The sequence below is a fragment of the Homalodisca vitripennis genome, chromosome 8 (genome assembly GCF_021130785.1).
Source record: "Homalodisca vitripennis isolate AUS2020 chromosome 8, UT_GWSS_2.1, whole genome shotgun sequence".
Lineage (NCBI taxonomy): Eukaryota > Metazoa > Arthropoda > Insecta > Hemiptera > Cicadellidae > Homalodisca > Homalodisca vitripennis.
In genome coordinates this window covers 110,014,359-110,036,256 of record NC_060214.1, presented here as the reverse complement: position 1 = coordinate 110,036,256, position 21,898 = coordinate 110,014,359, and the positions used below count along the sequence as shown (strand labels likewise).

The following is a 21,898-nucleotide window of genomic DNA, read 5'->3' as shown; positions in this document are numbered from 1 at the left end:
TTTTAGTCGATTTTAACAGTGCATTTGCATTTGACAATTAGGTTTGAAGCCAGAAGTCAATTTCGTGTTTCTTATTAGTAGAACTGGAGGGAAATAATGATGGATGAAGTCACTTTCAACGTCTTCGAACAACATAAGTGATATTGTGTACAATATAACAGTAGTAACATAATTATGAGTATAGGATATTTAAGAAGTAAGAAAAAAATTGCCTACTTTCAAAAGCATGGCAGCAAAGTTTAAAGATTTAAAACAATATATCAACCATTGAAAGCGACGATTGCAATAATTGTACTAAATTCAGTTCTAACAATTTGAGATAATTCAAAACGAAATATTAGTTATGTTTGTAAAAGTTTAAAATTATTACAGTTATATAATTATATAAAAGGTTTAATATTCTTTGTTCGATAATCTTTACCTGAATAACACACTTCGTTTTAAGACAATAGTTCCAAAAGTTATATGTAGATATAATATGTTCAATATAAAAAAAAACCATCCTAAAATATAACTCTAAACATTTTTGATACTTTAAACATTCCCGGGGAAGTACTCTGCAACCCTTTTGTCATGTGGGGTATTCCATACCCACACAACCCCCAGACAGGACTGTTGTATTCCCACCCAAACTCTCCAACCGAACCCATCACTGAGTTTTGCACAAGGGAAAAAATTAAACCACAAGAGTTTTGATACGGTTTTATTTATATACATATATTAAGAAGATTAAGTTAGTTAAATGTGCATCCATTTGTTTCGAGACACAATAGGCAATCCAGCTCCCACATTTACATATTTATGTTAAACTTCAACACAATACAATAATTGGTGTATTCTCTGAGGTATATACAATTATTTACAGCCCATCATCCACACTTTTCTATATTATTGGAGTTAACAACTACATTATTGTAATGAAACATTGGTTTTCTTCTTTACATTTAGTCATCTTAGGAGTTCTACGGAAGTTAGGAATAAACGAGAATAGTGAAACGTAGGTTAATTAATTAATTTTAAGAGACGATGTTAGATTCACTTGGTTCTTTTTTATATACAAGAAACAAACTCAATAGTTAAATAATATAATGGTACCTATTTAGAGCCAAATTTCTTTTTTTTTTCAGATCAACAGTGTAAAAAATCCAATTGTAACTGAAGAAAATCTTCAATTTTGTTTTAGATGACATTGTCAAAACACGTTTTGATCCTAATGTGTTACTTTCCGTGAGTACATGAGTAATTAAACCAAGATAATTTTTGGTTTGCTCTGCTCAACACAACTGGCCTTAATAGGTACCATGACAGTTTGAAAGGAACTTACTTAAAACGTAAAAAAGAGTTTTTTCTTAGAAAACGGAAAATGTTACACTATTTTCTCAAACCAATGTTTTAATAAAACATTATATCCATTCCATCCTGAGCTTTGAATGGGTATAATGTCAGATTTTTATACATACACATAGTTTACCATACAGTTCTATTAAACCACTGATATTTATTTGTATTTAAATTACAATGGTAGTTTAATTTCAGTTCTATTTCTTTTACTCAGGCACAGAAAATATAAGTAATTAATAGTTTTTATTTCATAGGGTACTATTACTCAAAAAGTATAAAAAGGAATAAATCATTTACATTGTTTTTATGAATCATACATCATGGATGACTCGTATTTCCACGTTCACTACCATTGTGAAGTCTGCGGTGTTTTAAAAATATGTATATAAACACTTGGAACAAAGTTAAATAAAATAAAAACAGCAATACTATTTTTAGCTTTAATTGTTTTCGTTTGCCGTCTTAACTAGAAATAGCAGTGGTTTCAATTCAAAATGTTTTCTATTCTCGACTCTGCCAGGAATCTTGAACCGAAAACAGGAATATGTTTATTTGTAATAGTCATTTAATTAGAAACTACCAGTATGTAAGTAAACATTATTAAAATAATACAGCAACATTAAACAGTTGTCACTTTACAATAGTTTGCTTGTTCTCAAAGCAACGATATTGAAATAGCGAAATAAGTATGTAACAAAACTTGATAGTAGGTCGATAATCTGTAAACATCTTTGTTATATTACAAACATAAAACATTTCGTAGAAACATATTGAGAAGCCACTAAAATAATTGATACAAGATGCAATATTGTCGTACAACCTAGTCAACGATAACACGATACTCTAAACACCCAAGTGTAATAAAAATAGTAGAATACATAAATACTGGAGTAAAATAGAAACTGCGACAGATATTAAAATGCAGTTGGCTGGAAACATATCCAATTAAATCCCAGATTATAAGCAACAATACGCAAATAACAATGAAAAAAGGAAAATTATTCAATTTTATACAGATTTACTACAAAAATGTTTTCTAACATTGTAATTATATTATAAAACATGACAAAAATACCACCTAAAGTGTTAAAGGCATAATACCCGATTTTTTCAAGTTGCTCACGGCTTACACATGTAATATGTATAAGTTCACATAGACACCCACATATCAGTTTAAACATGTACAGGCCTTTGGAAACCATTTCCCAGCCATTGGCAAAGGGTAAAGAATACAATGGACATAGAAACTAATAACAATCATCACACACAATCTTTCATTATTACAGATTTTTTGCATTTTGAGTAATTTACAAACACTGCAAGAATATTGTATTGTGATATTAGTCAAGTGCCAGAGAAGAATAAGATGAAATATTTGCAATGGCCGAAGATTGGCCAAGTTTTGAAAGCTTTATAAGTTTAATTCTGCACTCTCGAGGAAAATATAAATTCCATCCGACTTCTAAGTATATATCAATGTTTGCCATCCAAACCTCTGGAATGGAGAATCGTGTAAGGTTGTGTTGATTTCAATTAGCGATACTAAAGTTGTAGTTACGTGCTTCACCTAAAAATTTCAAAGGGATTTATACATCTGTACTAAATGTATTGATAATGATTTTACTTAGTTAATAATTTATTCTAGACATTACTGAATATCCATGCAATTTATTTCAATCTGTTTTCTCCATTGAATACATTTTAGCGTTAGTACATATTAGCCTATATATTTTAATGCATAAGCGTAATGTTTGTTACTTTGGGAGAAATGTAATTTAAAAAGGTTTTCCTATATGTTATTATGGACCCAAAAAATTCTTCTTAAAATAGTTTCGTTATCTGTTTGTCTATCTGAATGTGCAATAACTCTTAATTGGAAGATACTGAAGATTCTAAACTTTGTAAGTTATAGAGATTCTACTCTGCCTAAGGAATACCGTTAGTGATTTTGGACTGAAAATGTCAAAGGGCAGTAAAGTTATACTCAATTCTGGGAAAAGTTAGGTCAGTCAGGGCAGGCAACTACCAATACACCCGTTTCTTTCAAGGCCAAGACCTCCACAATTAATGAGAATGGAAAAGGGAACATTTTGAGCGATAAATGATCAATTTTCACTAATCCAAAAAAGTTACAAAAAGTTTTTTTAAAGTTTTGTAGGTTCCTTCAGTATTCCGTTGTCTCGGTTTATTCAATCTTCGAATTTTAATTTCATACCAAGTTCTGTATTGTTATATGAGATGTTATATTTATCTTACTCAGAACTTTCATAAAGTAATAAAAACGAAGATCATAAATTAACTACAAAGGTATCGTTTATTACTGTCCACTTTTACATCATTTGACGGAGTATGGGTAAGGATCAGGTTAAGTCTCACATATTGCGTACATTTAATACAGTAACTCATCTCTCTTAAGTACTTAAGTACTAGAGTATAGTGATCATCTTCCTTATGAATACTGTTAGCTTTGTTTATATTTCCTGCAACACAAATGAAAAAAAGGAACGGTAAATGATACAAGGAAAGGAAAGAATAATAGAATGGTCGTCGGGATCTTAATAATTATTCTATTTACTTGTAATTCACATGACCCAAACGAGGAATGGATGGTCGAGGGACCTCATCCCGCAAATCTCTAATGGTCATCTTTACCCAAATTCATATAGTTTTTATCCTACAAGAATCCTCGAGATGATTCAGTTAAATAATACTCTATAACATGACGTCATACCCACATTGAGAACTCTGACCACATTCTGTACAAACTGATCTTGCGCGATGGTTTTACTTTTGACACAAAGTCAGCCCTAACACTGATCATCCCAAAATTTGTCTTGTACACAATTTTTCATATTAGAAGAACTCAAATATACAGTTCTTAGATTCTCTTACAGACCATATTAGATTCAAGGTATCCGTTATCACTGTTGAAAATTGCATGTTGGGGCTAAGATATTTGAACTCTTCCTGAGTCCACTAGAATCATTTCTACTTCTTCATCATAAGGTACTTAATAAATATTTTTTTCCACATTAGTGCCAACCTTCCAAGCATCCAAGATGGATGAAAAGAGACACTCATCCACACGTTGCTGCCTCAGTAGGCATATCTTCGGCCAGCCATATCCATTAGTAATCCGAAGCATTAAGAGATCAATTCAAAGATCTCAACTTGCCCAACATCACCAAGTACTAAACTTCATTAATAGCAGGGAAGATAGAGGTGTGCTACTGGAGGTTCAATGGAGCCTTCGTTATTGAGCTAAAATATAATAATCTCACCATTCTTCTTCTGTTCCAATTCAATCTTGAAGTCCAACCATAAAAAGCCGCCATGCTGAGGTATAAATACATCTCCTATTAAAATAATCCTAGGAACTATAATTGGCACGATCTTCTTAATTTTGCCGACCGAGACAAAAGATAAAATATACGAACACTGCCGGGTTAGACAATTACAAGCTCTTGAACTGTCCCAACCTGATATTTACTCTAAAGATTTAGCTTTTGATAAAAAATATTAAAAAAGAGAAAGGCTCTCAACTTTGAGAAAGGCCATCAAAACAAAATCCACAAAAGGTAAAAGAGATTCGACGGCACAGTTTTACGTGCCGGGCTTGCTCAAAAGAGAAGTATAGATCATAAATTACAATAGGTAAAATTGGAGGACATCTACAAAAGTGTTCGATCCTCTCTTCAAAAGAAGTGATGTTAAAAGAATTTTCTTTTGTAAATTATATTACTTTAAATGGTTTAATTGTAGATTATATCTATAGCAAAGGTATGTACTATAATAGTTGTACTTTCTTACTATTTGTCGCGAAAAGTAATCCCAATATTACATTCTTGATAAATTTGTGAATGTCCAATTCACTGATTTTGAGATTTTTACTTTGTCTGGTTGGTTAAGATTGTAAAGTCATCTTTCCAAATGTGAAAAGAAATGCAACCTTAAGGAACCTCTACTGAAATTCATATCAAAGAAGAAAATTCCATACGGATCCAATTGAGGGAACAAACCTAGAATCTTTCAAAGACGAGGCACTGGCGCAATACAAAAATGTTAAATTTCAAAAGAACAGCTTAAAACAAGTCCGTGTTAAAACTTAATTTACATGGTGTATTCAATAAATCAATGAGTAAGGAGTTTTTAAAGAAACAATATGCAATTATTCTTTATTTTCACAAAGTGGTTAGAGATGACAAAATATATAGTACAATGTATAGTATCCGTCCAGCACAATTAGTTGAAAGGACATTGTATGTCACTCATGTGAAATGTACTAGGAACTACATACTGCTACCACTCTTGGTTTTAGATATCATCTAGGAAATGGTTGTTAGGAAACGTAATGTCCAGTAATCTACAAAAACTGAGTAGTAGTAACAAATGTTACTGTGTTGACGTGTACAAAACTATACCTTCCTGTGTATTTTCTCATCCTATAACTCTTTACATAAATACAATATGTTTAAATTTCACAAGACATTTTGCTACTGAAAGAATTTCTTTGATAAAAATACTGTACTTTAAACCTAAGCTAAAATAATTGTCACACTTTTCTTATTTACAAAATAATCCTCTCCCTAGAATGATTCCTAAATAAGAAAAACTGGTCCTCTCAGGATCAGGAGGGAAATTAGGATATTGAACATGAATTGCGCTTTCCACCGGCTCCAGTGTGGCGTTCCTGTATGCTCCGCAGGTGAGCCAACTGCGCGGCCGAAGGGATGGCAGGGTTGCCACCCCCACTGCTCCCATGCTGGGGTGGTGGCAGGGACTGTCGCCTCTTCCTCCTCAGGGCTGGACTCAAGTTGTACTTCACCTTGGCCTGCACCAACAGCTCCTTGAATACCTTGGTCACGTTGATGTTCTCCTTGGCAGAGGCCTCGACAAAACCATTCTCCCAGTCAACTGTTACCACTGACTCCGTCATCTCCATGGAGACCTGGACAAGGTTCATGGGGGTTGATTACAGAGAACATTCTGGTCAGACTATTTTAAGTTGATTGGTGGTAGACATTTACAATAAAAAGATTTATCTAAAGCAACTGAATTGTAAATCAATTATAGATTATCGAAATTCCTTACAATAATGTTGAAGAAATTAAGTTATACAATTGATCAGGGATAAAACGGTAGTTACAGTTTTATAATATGAACTATCCAAGAATTTAGCCTATCTTTGCAAGAACATCATAATGTTAATAATGATGTTAAAGACGAAACTAACAAAAATGTATGCTGTCCTAGATGATTATTTAAAGGGCCTAATATTTTGGTGTATTATTTCAGAGCTTTGCATTAGTAAAAACCCAAGCTTGATACATTACTGCGTGTCACATTTGGGGTCAGTATGCTGTAAAGGGGCATTTAATTATCTTTGATGTTTGTGTTTTAGTCTATGCTAACCAATACCGACTACAAGGAATTATGATGGATTTGTTACGTTTCTTCATTAAGTGTCCTTCAAAGTCAAACTAGTATTGAAAATATTGGTCTATATATGGACCCTACCAGTCAAGAATCTTAATCTTTGAAAATATGGACAATCAGTTTAAAAAGATTCAAAGTCTATGAAAAACTGCTTATGTTTTCAGGGCAGTTAGCTTGGAATATAGCAGAAGAACAAAATCCCACTCAACGTAATTTCTCTTGAACCTACCACTACCAATCCCAGAAAAAGAATTGAGGGATTAGTTGTAAAAGTAAAATCTGATGAATGCAAGCCTACCTTGCAGCGAATTAATAACTGATTACACGGCTAACACAGATCATACCAAAGAATCTGCAGCGACATCTTGATTCGACGGCCATAAGCTAAGTGTCACAATTCAGGTCAGATGTTACGTTATTATTAATCATACACTTTTTGGAAAATGTGAAGTAGGAACTCTAGAAAAGTATACGTCTTCTGGCATCGTATTTGCAGTTATTTTTGTAAATAATGGAATTTAGAAGCTACAATACTGGATCTAGAAACGGTTAAAAATGAAAAAATTCTAGTATATAATTTTGAAGCTTTCTTTACTCCCGTTTTTAGCTTTTGCTAGTTTTACAAACGTGTACTGGTTACATTATCCAAAACACAAGGTGATGGTTATTTAATGATCACCTGGCTAAATTTGAAAATGTTTGCTTTGTGAAAGTTGAAATTATCTGCAGGCATTAACCTACTGAATAGAAAGACACAGCCGGAAGTATGAACCGGAAGTAGACTGCAAGAGCTTGAAATAGACGCTTTTTGATTGCAGTTGGCTTCTCTGATCTACGTACTGTCCATGACTGACGTTACATCGCACTGAACAACGTACTTGTATTTTACTGATTGTAATAAAAGACAAACCTAACTGTAATGCTCCGGAAATGTTATTTGTTCGATTCTTAAGAACAACTACACGCGCAAAAGTCACACTATCCTCATAAGCATTGGTGGAAGCACTTTGTCTTTTCATCTGTTGTTCTTTAGCTGTCAAATACCCGTTAAGTTATGCTCATTCTTCTTGATCGCAGAGTGCAATGAAATAAGTTTGAAAGTTAAGCACTGTACCATATTTTTCTGTCAATAATCTCAAGGACGTTACTCCTTTTTCATTGAGAATCTCCTGGATGACCGAAAGATCCTTAGAAGCTAAAATGTTTGAAAATTCTCTGCACCATAATGGCAGGATTCCTGACAGACCATCACGTTTTCCAGCAGTTGTGGAAGCTAATTTACGTGGCTGTTTTGGTATTTTGAACTCGTGCCTCTTCGTTCTTAGATTTCGGATGCTCAGAACATTTTAAAAGCACTCCCTTATTAGATCCCAGTAAAAACTAAAACTATACACGCAATCATTTATACATAGTGACAAAAATTTTGAAAACATAATAGTTTCATAACGTTACCTACTGATTTTGTCCTACTCCATTTTGATTTAGAAGGGAAATAAATAAATGCAAGAAAAGAAACTTCCAGTGGACTTAATGAGCTCGACTCCATTAAAATATTTTGGTCTTATATTAAGTATTTTCAGTTGGAAGTTATTAGGGTAGGGTACGATAAGCGGACCCAGTTTTTTTTATATCGAAATTGGAAAACGATATTACTTAATCATAACCATCGATATAATCAATTATTTTGAACTATTAACTTAAATAATCTATATCAACAGCTGTAAACACTCTAAAATAATACACGTAGGATAATATTTAAATTTTACATAAGTAATTCTGATTATTAAAAATGGCAGTCAATTTTAGAAAACTTCACGACGTTGCTTTTTCGTGGCTTTAACATGTTGGACTCGTACCGAAAAACCCATTATGTGAAATTTGTGGGAAAGAAACAACTGTAACTGTGAGAGGAGTAAATATGGTCGTCTTCAGTTTTCCTAATTTTGGTTATAATAATTTGTTTGATTACTATAAATTAAATTCATATTTTAATTTAAAACATATGATTGTTATTGAGGACTATAGGTACTTTTATATCGATTGATAGTCTAGGATTTGAGATGCGAATATTAGATATCGATGACTATATTCTTCGATATAAAAAACCGGGTCCGCTTATCGTACCCTACCCGTTGATTATTTTCAACTTGTATAAATGTAATAAGACAATTTATTTTTTGATAATTTTATAAAGTAAATTTAAACTCACTTTATTATAAATTGTAATATTAAGAACACTATCTTTACAAAATCAGTAGGTAGTCTTCAGAACCTGCAATACCAATCCCCTCAAAGTAAATCACAGTGTGATCCATTAGTGCTCCACTGTACTACACTGTAATACGAGTGTTCTTGTGAACACTGTAATACAAGATTCAGTATTCAGGCGTAAGTGGCTAGAGCCTTAAGGCCAACAGTTCAGCACATGCTTGAGTGCTTGTATAGAGAGTGTCATGTATCCGGAATGGAACACATTAACCAGTTATAATAATGGCTGTATATACATTATCTTAAATGAATATTATCTGCATAATATGTAAATATTGTAAAATATTAATAAAAACAATACTTTTCCAAATTTTTTATTTTTTGGACGAGGCCTTTCGAAACCAAAGGTTTTATCATCAGGCGACTCCACAAATAAATATTTACATTATTTTTGTTACAGTCAATATTAAAATAACATGGTGTAAATATGCAAGTACAACAAGTTTGGAAATATTTCAGCCAGTATGAAAATTTGATATGACTACAGTTTAATTTTTAAATAAATTGAGAAGAAAGATTGGAAATTTCAATAGGGCCCTCTTCATTGTTCATGAGTTTTTCTTTATTTCCGTTTATGTGTAGTGTTTCCAAAGCATTTAAGTTCCTTGGTTTTGTTACTTCTTTTATTATTTTTGATTTTTAATTGATGTTCTGTGTCTTCCATATTTTGTGTGTGATAAATGCTCTTTTAATCGTGTTTTTATTGTTCTTTTTTTGTTCAATATAAATTTTATCACAGTCATCGCATTCAATTTCATAAATTCCTGATTTATTATCATTCTAAATTTTGTCTTGGGGTTTCCTAAAATTTGGGATAGTTTGTTGCTTGTTCTGTGAGTGACAGTTTTATTTGTATGTTTTTTAATAAAGAAAAACTCATAAACAATGAAGAGGGCCCTATTGAAAATTCCAGTCTTTTCTTAATTTATTCAAAAATTAAACTGTAGTCTTATCTAATTTTCATACTGGCTGAAACATTTCCAAAACTCTTGTACTTGCATATTTACACTATATGTTATTTTAGTATTAATTGTAACAAATAATGTAAATATTTATTTGTTGAGTCGCCTGATGATGAAACCTTTAGTTTCGAAAGGCCTCGTCCAAAACATAAACAATTTGGAAAAGTATTGTTTTTATTAACATTTGCTAAGGTTAAAAAAAATTCCAATTGCTCCAAGAGTCTTCACTGTATAATATGTGTTTAATATAGTGTGTTTACTAACTCAAGTAACAGGTCTTTGATTCTATGGGTTAAAATACTGTATGTACGTAAGTAGAACTATAAATAGGTATAACAGTTTAAATCGCCATAGAAACAATGTAGACTAATTATAGGCATGTCTTATTTTCCAAAATAATTACCATTAGTTATTTTAATATTTCAACATAACGATAACAAAGTGTATTTGAAAAGGTGATAAGAAACTTTGGACTTTTAATGTTTTATAACTTTTCTGACTTAATTTTATGAGACACAAATATATAATAGTCCAGGGTCGAGAGGTAATCTGCATTGTATTAGCACAGAATATTATTTTTAATCAAATCGATTTTTTCCGATTAAAAGAAAATATAAATTTTCTCTAAGAATGAAATCGATTTTCAGCATCCCTAGTTTTGGTAGAAGTCGAAATGGGGGGTACAAAAGGGTTAAATATATAAAAATAACTAACAGTTACTTGCGGCTTCACACGCAATTTTCTTGACTTTGCACCTGTATGAGCACTTTTGGTTCCAGTGAATGATATTTCCGATACCAGTGTTGAGTTTGCCTTCATGCCACGACCGACAAATTATTTTCAAAGTGTATATTTATAGCCATTATAATTTACTCCGGCCTTAGTACTATATACCTTAGTGGTATACTCTGTCAAAGGACAACTAAGATAGGTTTCATTACAGTCTTTAAATTTATTTTAAATAGTTAGATAGTATCTTTGTCTTTTACATCTAATACTTAATGCATGGAAAAAATGTACATTTAAAAGTACATAAGCAATAACACTATTTGTATTTGAATGTTGAGTTTAGCTCTAATCCACTTTTCTGTTATTGAAGCGTCTGGTATCTGACACTGCTTTTAGCTTCAACTCCTGTTGACTCCTGGAAACTAGAGTCATTTAGCGTCTGAAGAGATCGATAAAAAGATGGCAACGAAGAGGCTCAAAAAGAACTTTTTACATAGTTTCGACATCAAGGACACCTAGACCAGGGGTGCCCAACCTTTTTTACCCAAGGGCCACATTTTTAAAGCCTTTATGGCCAGGCGGGCCAACATCCCAGGGGATTTGGAACCCCAAACAAAACGTATTGCCCGGGGTTTGTTCCAGAAATCTTGTGCAAAATATGAGTTTTGAGGTTATTTGGCCCTTGTTTCCTGATTATTGTAATTTCTTATTATTTATTAGTTGTTAGGTAAAGGTTTATAATATATTATGTTTTTAGGTTCTTTTAGTAGAAATAAATATAAACCCAGACTTTTGGATGTTTCCTCTAATTCTGAGGGAACAATAAAAAAGACACCAATAAATTGAATACATTGATTTTAATTAATCCTACTAGGATACTAGGACATACAAATTACGTGGCGAGTGGTGACCTTGAATTGGATAGGGGTTACGTCGCCGCACCGTGCGCTGTGCCGTGCTTTACGCGCGCTCTATTCGCCAGCCGGCAGCCACCACCGTAGTCAGTGAAATCTGTCTGCAATTACTTCTTTCAACACTCATACTCCACCAAATGAATACGGCTCGTTCTACGTGAAATCGGCTGGACTGCTTGGTTCTCAAAATTTGTATTTATTTAATATTTCAAATGCTTGTAAACAAATTTGGTTGTTTTGACAACATTGCGGGCCACATAAAACTGCCCCGCGGGCCGGATCCGGCCCGCGGGCCGTTGGTTGGGCAGCCCTGACCTAGACTATAAATTCAAGTGTAATCTACAGTGTTGAATATTTCAAGTGTTGAAGTGACAGTCTCATTGTCTCATCAGCTACACAATTGAGTGCACTATGATGTTTCTGACACGATCTCTAAGGACGGTGAAGCAACCGAGTTTTCTACACACACGTAACTACGCGTATGGTAGGAAGAGTTGATTTAATTCAAATATTGAGTTTAACTTCAGTTCACCTGCCTATTACTTACTAAGTGTTCTACCACGTGTCATTTACTACGTATACATCTGTTTGTTTGTTTCTTTATAAACTGAACATGCAATGTGGCGCTTCACTCACTTTTGAACTATAATGGTTTAGTATCGAATCTATTTCTATATATATAAATGAATGTTTGTGTGTTTGTCCTTTATGGAATCGCAAACTATATAACCGATCACGATGAAAATTTGTATGTATACGTATTTTTCCACGGAGAAGGTTTATATGCTATACCCATTGATGTGACTTGCCAACAGGCGGCGCTGCAGAAGATAAAAGTTTTCAAAGCGCCTGCACACTATAAACAGCAATTACGAGACAGTTACGTGTATTACATAGCCAAACACTATATGAAGGCGCTAAGTTATTATGTATATTTGTCTTTAAGATATATTTCTGATTGAACTTAAAGTTTGAGTGTTAGACCACTTTATAATAAAGTACATGTACGTGCACAATGGCTATAAACATAAACAGATTTTCTTGATCGTGGCAACACGGCAAACTCTACATCGGCGTTGTAAATATAATTCAATTAAAATATAATTATTATTAAAAAACAGTAATTTCAATAACTGTTGATTGATGGCTTTGTGTTGCACCATCTCCACCTTTTATTCTGTTTAATAAGAACCTCGAGCAGGTATTATCCTCATTCGGATACAATCATAAAAAATGAACCAAACCTCTTCTAAATAAATAATAAAAAAAACATTTCGACAATTAACTTTTTACAATATTAAACATTATCAAAGAATTTTATTTTTTTCAAATAAATATTGAAGGATGGCCTCTTTTAGAAGACCGCCATTGACCAACCTCTCTCTTCTCGTCGGCCAGGTCGATCTTGTTGCCGACGACGACGATGGGTACCACACCTCCCTTGGTCTCCAGGATCTGCTCCCGGATAACTCTCGCCTCCTCGAAGGACGCAGCGTCCACCACAGAGTACACCAGGATGAACGCATCAGCTGAGGAGATGGAGAGGGCTCTCATGGCAGGGAACTCGAAGGCGCCGGAGGTGTCCAAGATATCCAGGGTTAGGCCGACCCCCTGCACCAAGTAATCGTCAATAAATAAGGATTTAAATTTTTATTTTTGTATAATAAAAATAAATACTATAAAATAACTGTTATTTAACTACTGAAATGTTGCATAGAATTATTAAATGTCACAGACAAATTAAATTTTGCATCAACTAGTTTGGAATTTATCAGATTAATCTATTTTGACCTGCCAATTTGGAGATTGGATATCAACAGAAAATGGTTGTACAATGCTTGCGTGCTTAACGTGTTAATCTCTTTCACGATTTTCCACAACAAAAATTAGCTTAGGAATCAAGTAAATATAAAAATCAGTAATTAAAGTATAATGAGAAAAAGGGTTAGGTCCTGCGAAACCTATATTTTTAGAAGGGAGACAGGATCTATGTGACGCGTGAAACACTATGTGTTTGTATACAAACAATCACAAAATTAATTACGTAACTACATTTATTAATTTCTAAGAATTTAAAAATATACTGGAAACTTTTAATATACCATTTATTGTACTTGAATATATCTGATTTTTTTTATATAAAACGGAAATTTGATATAACAATCAGTTTTCTTAAAAACTTCATAAAAGCATTTCAAGAAATAAAAGTTGAATAAAATTTAATAAAATACTATCAGATTTATGTGTTTTATTTATGTGATAAGTAGTATGAGAAATGGATGTGTATCAAAACACATTTGGGCCTTTAGTTGTGGTGGTAATAAGATTTTGGAAAAAAAACAGGAACTGTGGTCTAAAACTTTGTACTACTAACAGTTTGGGAACCATTTTAACCATCCAAATCCGATTTTAAACCATCCAAAAAGAGCCAGTGAGTAAGCTTAGCCATTATAGTATTTATCTTTAATGAGAAGTATTTTCAATTTATTTTTGGACTCATAAAAATCTGACTCTGCTCTTACATGTTGTGGAGGGCTGGTAAAGATATCACAATTTAAGAAAATATGTTTTATGCTTAAATGTAGAACAGCTGTGTAGTAAAACAGATGTATAACAGATTTGACACAAATAAGTCAGAGAATTAGATTTGTTACATATGATTTTTAAACCTAAAATAAGCATAGAAAAAGCTACACATTCTAGGCCTGAGGAAAACGAATTAAAAAATATCGCTATTTAAAAATATTCCTCTACATAACTCTGGCTTCAATATTTATCTCGAATATCTAATTCAGTGCTTTTTTTTAAACAACATAATTGCATTTTTATTTCGTCGTCTGAAATTTTAAATTTTAAGTTGTTTGCAAAAATTTAAAAAACCAATAAATACAAGAAAAACCCTTTTGGCAAAAAGTCCGGTAAAATATTAAAATTTCCTCGTAGAGAGTACAAAAAGATTGATACATTTTAAATGAAAAAATGGTTGATATTTTTAAATAAGTTGGAATGATTAGAAATATACATGCTGACATGCTTTAATATCAGTGTTTCAAATGATGCTTCATTTACTGTATTTTTAATTAGTTACACATATATTCTTTTCAATTAGACATAGGTTCCAACTTTCAAAGAATGAATCATTTGCAATAACAATTTGGAATTAGGTGGTATCTCTGGCCACCCACACACAAATGTAATTATATACCAAAGGCGCTGGATATACCGCCAATTAACAACAGAAGAAAGCCGCTCCAAGTATCTATGGACTCAGTCGATGTTACTCCAGAATTAACGTTATTCATATGGCTGCTGTCTACCAAGATAAAATCTTCGTTACATGTATGGGATTTCATCTATGGACTCAGTCGATGTTACTCCAGAATTAACGTTATTCATATGGCTGCTGTCTACCAAGATAAAATCTTCGTTACATGTATGGGATTTCATCTATGGACTCAGTCGATGTTACTCCAGAATTAACGTTATTCATATGGCTGCTGTCTACCAAGATAAAATCTTCGTTACATGTACCTATGGGATTTCATCTATGGAACTCATTCGATGTTACTACAGAATTAACGTTATTCATATGGCTGCTGTCTACCAAGATAAAATCTTCGTTACATGTATGGGATTTCATCTATGGACTCAGTCGATGTTACTACAGAATTAACGTTATTCATATGGCTGCTGTCTACCAAGATAAAATCTTCGTTACATGTATGGGATTTCATCTATGGACTCAGTCGATGTTACTCCAGAATTAACGTTATTCATATGGCTGCTGTCTACCAAGATAAAATCTTCGTTACATGTATGGGATTTCATCTATGGACTCAGTCGATGTTACTCCAGAATTAACGTTATTCATATGGCTGCTGTCTACCAAGATAAAATCTTCGTTACATGTATGGGATTTCATCTATGGACTCAGTCGATGTTACTCCAGAATTAACGTTATTCATATGGCTGCTGTCTACCAAGATAAAATCTTCGTTACATGTAACCTATGGGATTTCACTCCTGTTTCTTACTAGAAAGTCAAAAAATTTAATCCATTTAGGGGTTTTTTATTTTAAACTTAATTTAGATTATTAAGAGTGTATAAAAAAGTACAAAATTAGTGTGTAATAGTTACAATATTATTGATTAGAAAATAATAAGTACTGTAATACGAAGTGCCATAAAGTAACGGCTTGGCTAACTCATCTCAATACAGTATCAGTGATTTAGCGGTTCAATTATAGGCATTGGATGTTTCCTTTTAATAATTGTGAAGAAAATGGGATGGACAGTTTTTATTGCCTCCTGACTCACTTTCAAGAATCGACAACTTTCTTCATACCTTGTGTATGTATAATAACAATGATTATAGTATTCTATATATATATATATATATATATATTTATATATAATATAATATATATTATATTATTATTAGATTTACTATTTACTATTATATATATATATATATATATATATATATATATAATATATATTATATCATTATTAGATTATTATTACTATTAGATATATATTATCTAATATACTATACAGCCGCATGTGAAACTGAGCGACTGACTGATATATGTATACAAATTCTAATCTACTCTAGAAGTGCTAGAAACTTGAAATTTTGCACGCAGGGTACCTTTTGCCGTATAACCAACAGGAAAAGTCTGAAAACCGGGAATTTTTAATTTTAAATCCCTCAAAAAAATTCGCAAAAAACGCGCATTTTTTACCCTTGCAGGCCTTTTTTGTAAGCCCGATAGCGGGCGAACCGTTTGGAGCTAGCTCGGATTTGACGGAAAATCCATAGTCAGGAATGAAGTGAACTACAAAAAAGGTCCAGTGACTTTTTGCTCTATCTTCCATGGTTAAGCGACAAAACGCTCGAATAATTTGACATTCCAGATATTTTTTCGATAAAAATAATGTTTCGAGCCCGATAGCGGCCGAACCGTTGGTCGTAGCTCAAATCTGATTGACCCATCAAATTAGCTAATTGCGCGATTTACAGAAAGGTCCGGTAACTTTTTGCCCTATCTCCATTGGTTTGGCCGAAAAACGTGATTATGTGCAATTTTTTTGTAATTTTCACGTGAAAACTTTGTTTTTGGGGTCGATAGCGGTGAAAAAATTGGTCGGAGGTCAAAATAAAACAAAGGTTTAGATTTAGGAAATAATATGATCTACAAAAAAGGTTCAGTGACTTTTTACTATATCTCCATTAGTTTGACCGCAAAACGTGATTTAAGTCAAAACACGTCATTTAATAAGTTTTAGTAAACGACGTGTTCTACAAAAAAAGTCTAGTAACTTTTTGCCCTATCCTAAATGGTCTGGCCGAAAAAAACCTGTTTAAAAGGAAATATTTTATAATTTTTTAGGTGAAAATTTTGTTTCTGGAGTCGGTAGCAGCCGAACCGTTGGTCATAACTTAAATCCCAAATGTTCAATAACTAGACAATCTAGAGATCTAAAAAAAGATTAGGTAGTTTTTGTCGCATATATCCTTATGTAAGCCTTCTAAAATCTCTCTTAATGACAAAATCTTGGTCGTATTTAGCAATTTCAGGAGTTGTAAATATGATGCGACTGTAATTTGTGCAATCCGTTCTTGTTCTGGATTTAACTTGTGTTACTAATTTAACGAGTGACTACAAAACCCCACATTGTAAATTGGCTGAGCGTTAGAGAAGGTAACATTAAAACGCCCTGGAATTTCCTAGTATGACCAGAACCTCCTGAGTAAATTGAACCCCCTGGTGTGTTAACCCCCCCCCCCCCCCAGGGAATTTCCTGGCTTGACTAGATAATCTTCTGATGATATTAAACCAACTGTTCAACTTAAAATACTGCCTTAAGGTCGGTTTTTTATTATGTTTATACTAAACAATTCAAGATAGCTGACCAGTGCAGACTTTTTTCCCGAGCCCATTCCTGGCTAAACCAAAGCTCGCAGTTTAAATCTGGATGACGGAATCGAAAAATAAAAGATAAAAATTAATTTTCCGACAAGTAAGGTCTAGTCACTTTTTCTCGTATCTCTAACGGTTAAGCCACAAAAGTAAAGTCAAAAATTTTGCTAAATTGGGATAAAATCAACAAATTCTATTTTCTAATTTACGGATTTAACCTGTCACCCGAATTCCTCTTATCCCCGAATTTTAAGCACTAACTTTGGGGGTCTGGGGGCGTAGCCCCAGCGAGCCGAAGGCGAGTATATATATAATGTTAATAATACGATTTCGTGTATTATTTGAAAGTGCTTACAGATGTTGATATAGATTATTTGTTTATTTAATCAGTATCGATGGTTTATTTAATCAATTGGTTATATCGATGGTTATGATTAAGCAATAGCGTTTGCCAAATTCGGTAATACGAAGTACCATAAAGTAACGGCCTGGCTAACTCATCTCAATACAGTATCAGTGATTTAGCGGTTCAATTATAGGCATTGGATGTTTCCTTTAATAATTGTGAAGAAAATGGGATGGACAGTTTTTATTGCCTCCTGACTCACTTTCAAGGATATAACAGGCTCAGCAACTTTCTTCATACCTTTTGTATACGAGCTAAAGTGAGTTAGTATAAATAAATGGAGGGAGTTATTATTACGTTAGCTATACAGTAATTATACTTTGATAGTAAAGTTTCACATGTACAAATTGGATGAATGCACAAAATATCATGGAGTCTACAGTGAAGCCGATTAAAAGCTTAGAAGAAATGTTAGAATTGTCGGGTAGGGTACGGTAACCGGGCCCGGTTTTTTTATATCGAAGAATATAATCATCGATACTTAATATTCGCATCTCGAATCCTAGACTATCAATTGATGTAAAAGTATCTAGAGTCGTAAATAACAATCATATGTTTTAAATTAAAATATGGGTATATAGGAATATAGGAAAACTCATAAATAATTAAGAAATGACACAAATAAAAACGAACCAGAACGAGATCGATCAAACAGAAAAACTCATACATAATTTATGAGCCACAATTCATATGGTTTATGTCAAAATTATTGAATTGTTCGTAATTATACACACGTAATCATAATTAAGTATATAATAACATTATTATTATATATATATATATATATATACATTGTATATATATATAATGTTAATAATACGATTACGTGTATTATTTGAAAGTGCTTACAGATGTTGATATAGATTATTTGTTCAATATGCTGTAATTAATCAGTATCAATTGGTTATATCGATGGTTATGATTAAGTGATATCGTTTGCCAAATTCGATACAAAAAAACCGGGTCCGCTTATCGTACCCTACCCGAATTGTCTCTAGTAAATGAAAACTCTAACAGTTGCATTTCCTGCACGTTATGGGAATACGTCCTTTGATATAAAGCAACAAAATGCTGTAACGAGTTTTAGAAATTGTTTTTTTTAATTACCCATGTTATGTCCATTTGGGGAGCCTGGAAACAATTTGCTGTAGATGTTGAAGATGGGCTTTTATTGGCTACTATTCACTTAATCACTACATTTAGAACACAAGCCGATACTTAAATAACTATAATACAATAATAATGTGAGAACTTTTCGATAGCAAGGCTATCTACGTCAGACACATCACAAAAGTAAATACAAAAAGTCGAAAGGCCTTACAAAAGTAAAAGTTTTAAGTATTGGTTTATGTGTTCTAAATGTAGTGATTCTAAGTTGCTGTAGAATGTTTATTGCTTAATGATATACTCGTATTTTATAACTTTTTAATCACAGAAAGTACCCAAAGTGTTTTTATGATTATGATTGCAGTGACGTGTTCATGGAGGGCTCCCCTCCCCAAACTCAAATCTCCAATTCTCTGCAGTAGGATGGTTTTCCAGTCCATCCTACAGGGCTCCTTACTAGAGTAACTTAATTTTCTTTAGAAAATCACCGAAGAGAAAGGGTTTGAGGAATGTTGCTTGCCTGGACACAGAAGTCACCCTGATGCATCTCTTCGACCGTGCGCTTGTATTTGTCAGAGAACGTGCCGTACAGGAACTGTGTGATAAGAGAACTCTTCCCCACCTTCGCTGCTCCCATCACCACTACCTGCAGCATATAAGAGAACTTAGAAGAGATCAATGGAGGGCTTCATGAGCATAAAACATACAATTCAAAGTATTAATGATCAAGGAAAATATTATTTTGGAGGGAAAGTGTGGAGGTTTCTTGAGGATACGTACAGTACCTAATTTTCCCTCAAAGAAAAATATGTTATCTTTGTTTTTAGTCGTAAAACCATCAAAATAAGGATATTCTTCAAACTTAATCTAAAGTTTGTAGATGAATTGAATTTCATTTAATGTACACACATTTGAATATTATATGAACTTTGGAAATGTATGTTCTGGATCTAATCACACTGCTCATGTACAGTTTTGTATATTGCTTTCCACCTGTGACATATACAATTCTAAATGTAATATTGTAAATATGATTTTTTCACATTTTAATGTCATTTTGAATATAATGAATCTTAAATTTAGTTTTGGTAGAGCTTATTTATTTCCCAAATAAAGATGTAGCATCCTCTCTGGTCACATATAAAACATACAACTCTACTCCTATTTGGAAGTTCACTATATTTTATATGACGTGTAAAAATATATAAAATGTTGTTTAATACCTAACTATTTAATAATGTATGTATCTTAGGCTTCTGTACTCAGTGAGAGGTTAACATATGGGTGAATAAAATAGCAACATACAGATAGTGCAGGGATACAGACATGTATTCTAAACTCATGAAATGTTGCGGTAACAAATTATTAAGCAATAATTTGATGAAATTACACGTTATTTTTAAAATTTTAAGTGTTCATTAATTTGCGGAGTAAATTAAATTTTCCTTTGGATAAATACTTAATTTTTATATTTTGTAAGCCTAAAATTGTGTTTTAATTGAAGACAAATACCATGCAAACCTGGTCACTAGACCTTAATATAAATGGTAGCATTACATACAGTGTGTAAATTAAGCCCTGATAAGCCTGGATATATTCCAAAAGGTTTGCGATATCGATGTAAAACTTTACAATACCTATTAAAATGCTGTTATGAACGTTTTGAATGATAAAAATATTTCTCCCATTTTTAAAAGGGGGGGGGGTCACTTGAAATTTTTAAATGGCAATCCCAATTTTTTGACATATAACTTGAAAGGTAAATTTAAACAAACACAATGAAATGAACAAAACATCTCTACGATGATCCTAGCAAGAGTTATGGGCAAACAACCCCATACATCGAAGGGTGTAAATTATATCTCCCCGCTGTACATTGATATCTCATATCAATTGCTCATAAATTTTGCTAGCACCGTCGTAGAGATGTTTTGTTCTTGCCTTTGTGTTTTCATTGAATAGACCTTTAAAGCGAAATGTTACAAGATAGGAGTTGCAATTTGAAATTTTAAAGTTTCCCCCTTCAACCCCCCTTTGAGAAGAATAGTCGGGTTCTCTCAGTATAGAGCCATGGTGAAGGTTTTAAGCGAATGTAATCATAACTATTTGTTATGAAAACACCATAGTGCGTTAGGGAAATTATTACTAAAATTCAAGTAATAAATAATTTTGGCAAGTCCCCAGTCCATTTCAAACGAACTTATTACAGTTTTAGGTTTGAAATGTTACTAAAAATGACAAATTACATATTTGGATGGAAATTGTGATTAAGTACGTGTTTTTGTTTCTTTTCCTTTGAAATGTTTTCTGATTAGGCTTTCTTTATTATGGGGCAGTATTAAAATTAAATAAAACTCACGTGAGGGGACTCACCTTATGACGGATGCCCCTAGGGGCAGTTCCCAGCGTATCAGTACTTTCCCCTGTCTCATCCTCCTCAGCATGGCTCTCCGCTCTGAAAAAAGGAAAAAACATGTTAATATAGCAGAAAAACTAAGCTTAGTGGTGTATTGCATAGCTTACGCGTAAGTAACTCTGAAGTATAGGTTTTTTCAAAAAGAAGACATATTACAAAGTATTATTTTGTCCAAAATATCGATCGCTTCACTTCTGCTCGGTTATTGAAGAAACGAATACATAGTTGTAGTTTATCAGTGACATGTCACTGTCAGTTGTCTTTTTTTTGCTTGGTAACCGTCATATTCCGAGTTTGTGAAGAGCAATTCCTTGATTGCAGTGCAAAGACGTTTCAGGTTGAAGTACTAAATTGATCCTCCGAATGAGTGGAACATTCGTAGATGGTATCAACGG

At 32.9% G+C, this 21,898-nt stretch overlaps 1 protein-coding gene across 1 annotated transcript; it reads right to left on the bottom strand.

The window, feature by feature from the left end:
• Positions 1-686: 686 nt before the first annotated feature.
• LOC124367882 (ras-related protein Rap-2a-like) lies at positions 687-21,624 on the bottom strand. Its single transcript, XM_046825065.1, has 4 exons — positions 21,461-21,624; positions 19,608-19,733; positions 13,028-13,261; positions 687-6,289 (listed from the first exon to the last, which is right to left on the bottom strand). Exons 1-4 carry the CDS (start codon positions 21,560-21,562, stop codon positions 5,981-5,983), a joined length of 771 nt encoding a protein of 256 aa, XP_046681021.1. The 5' UTR covers positions 21,563-21,624; the 3' UTR covers positions 687-5,980.
• Between the last annotated feature and the right edge of the window lie 274 nt (positions 21,625-21,898).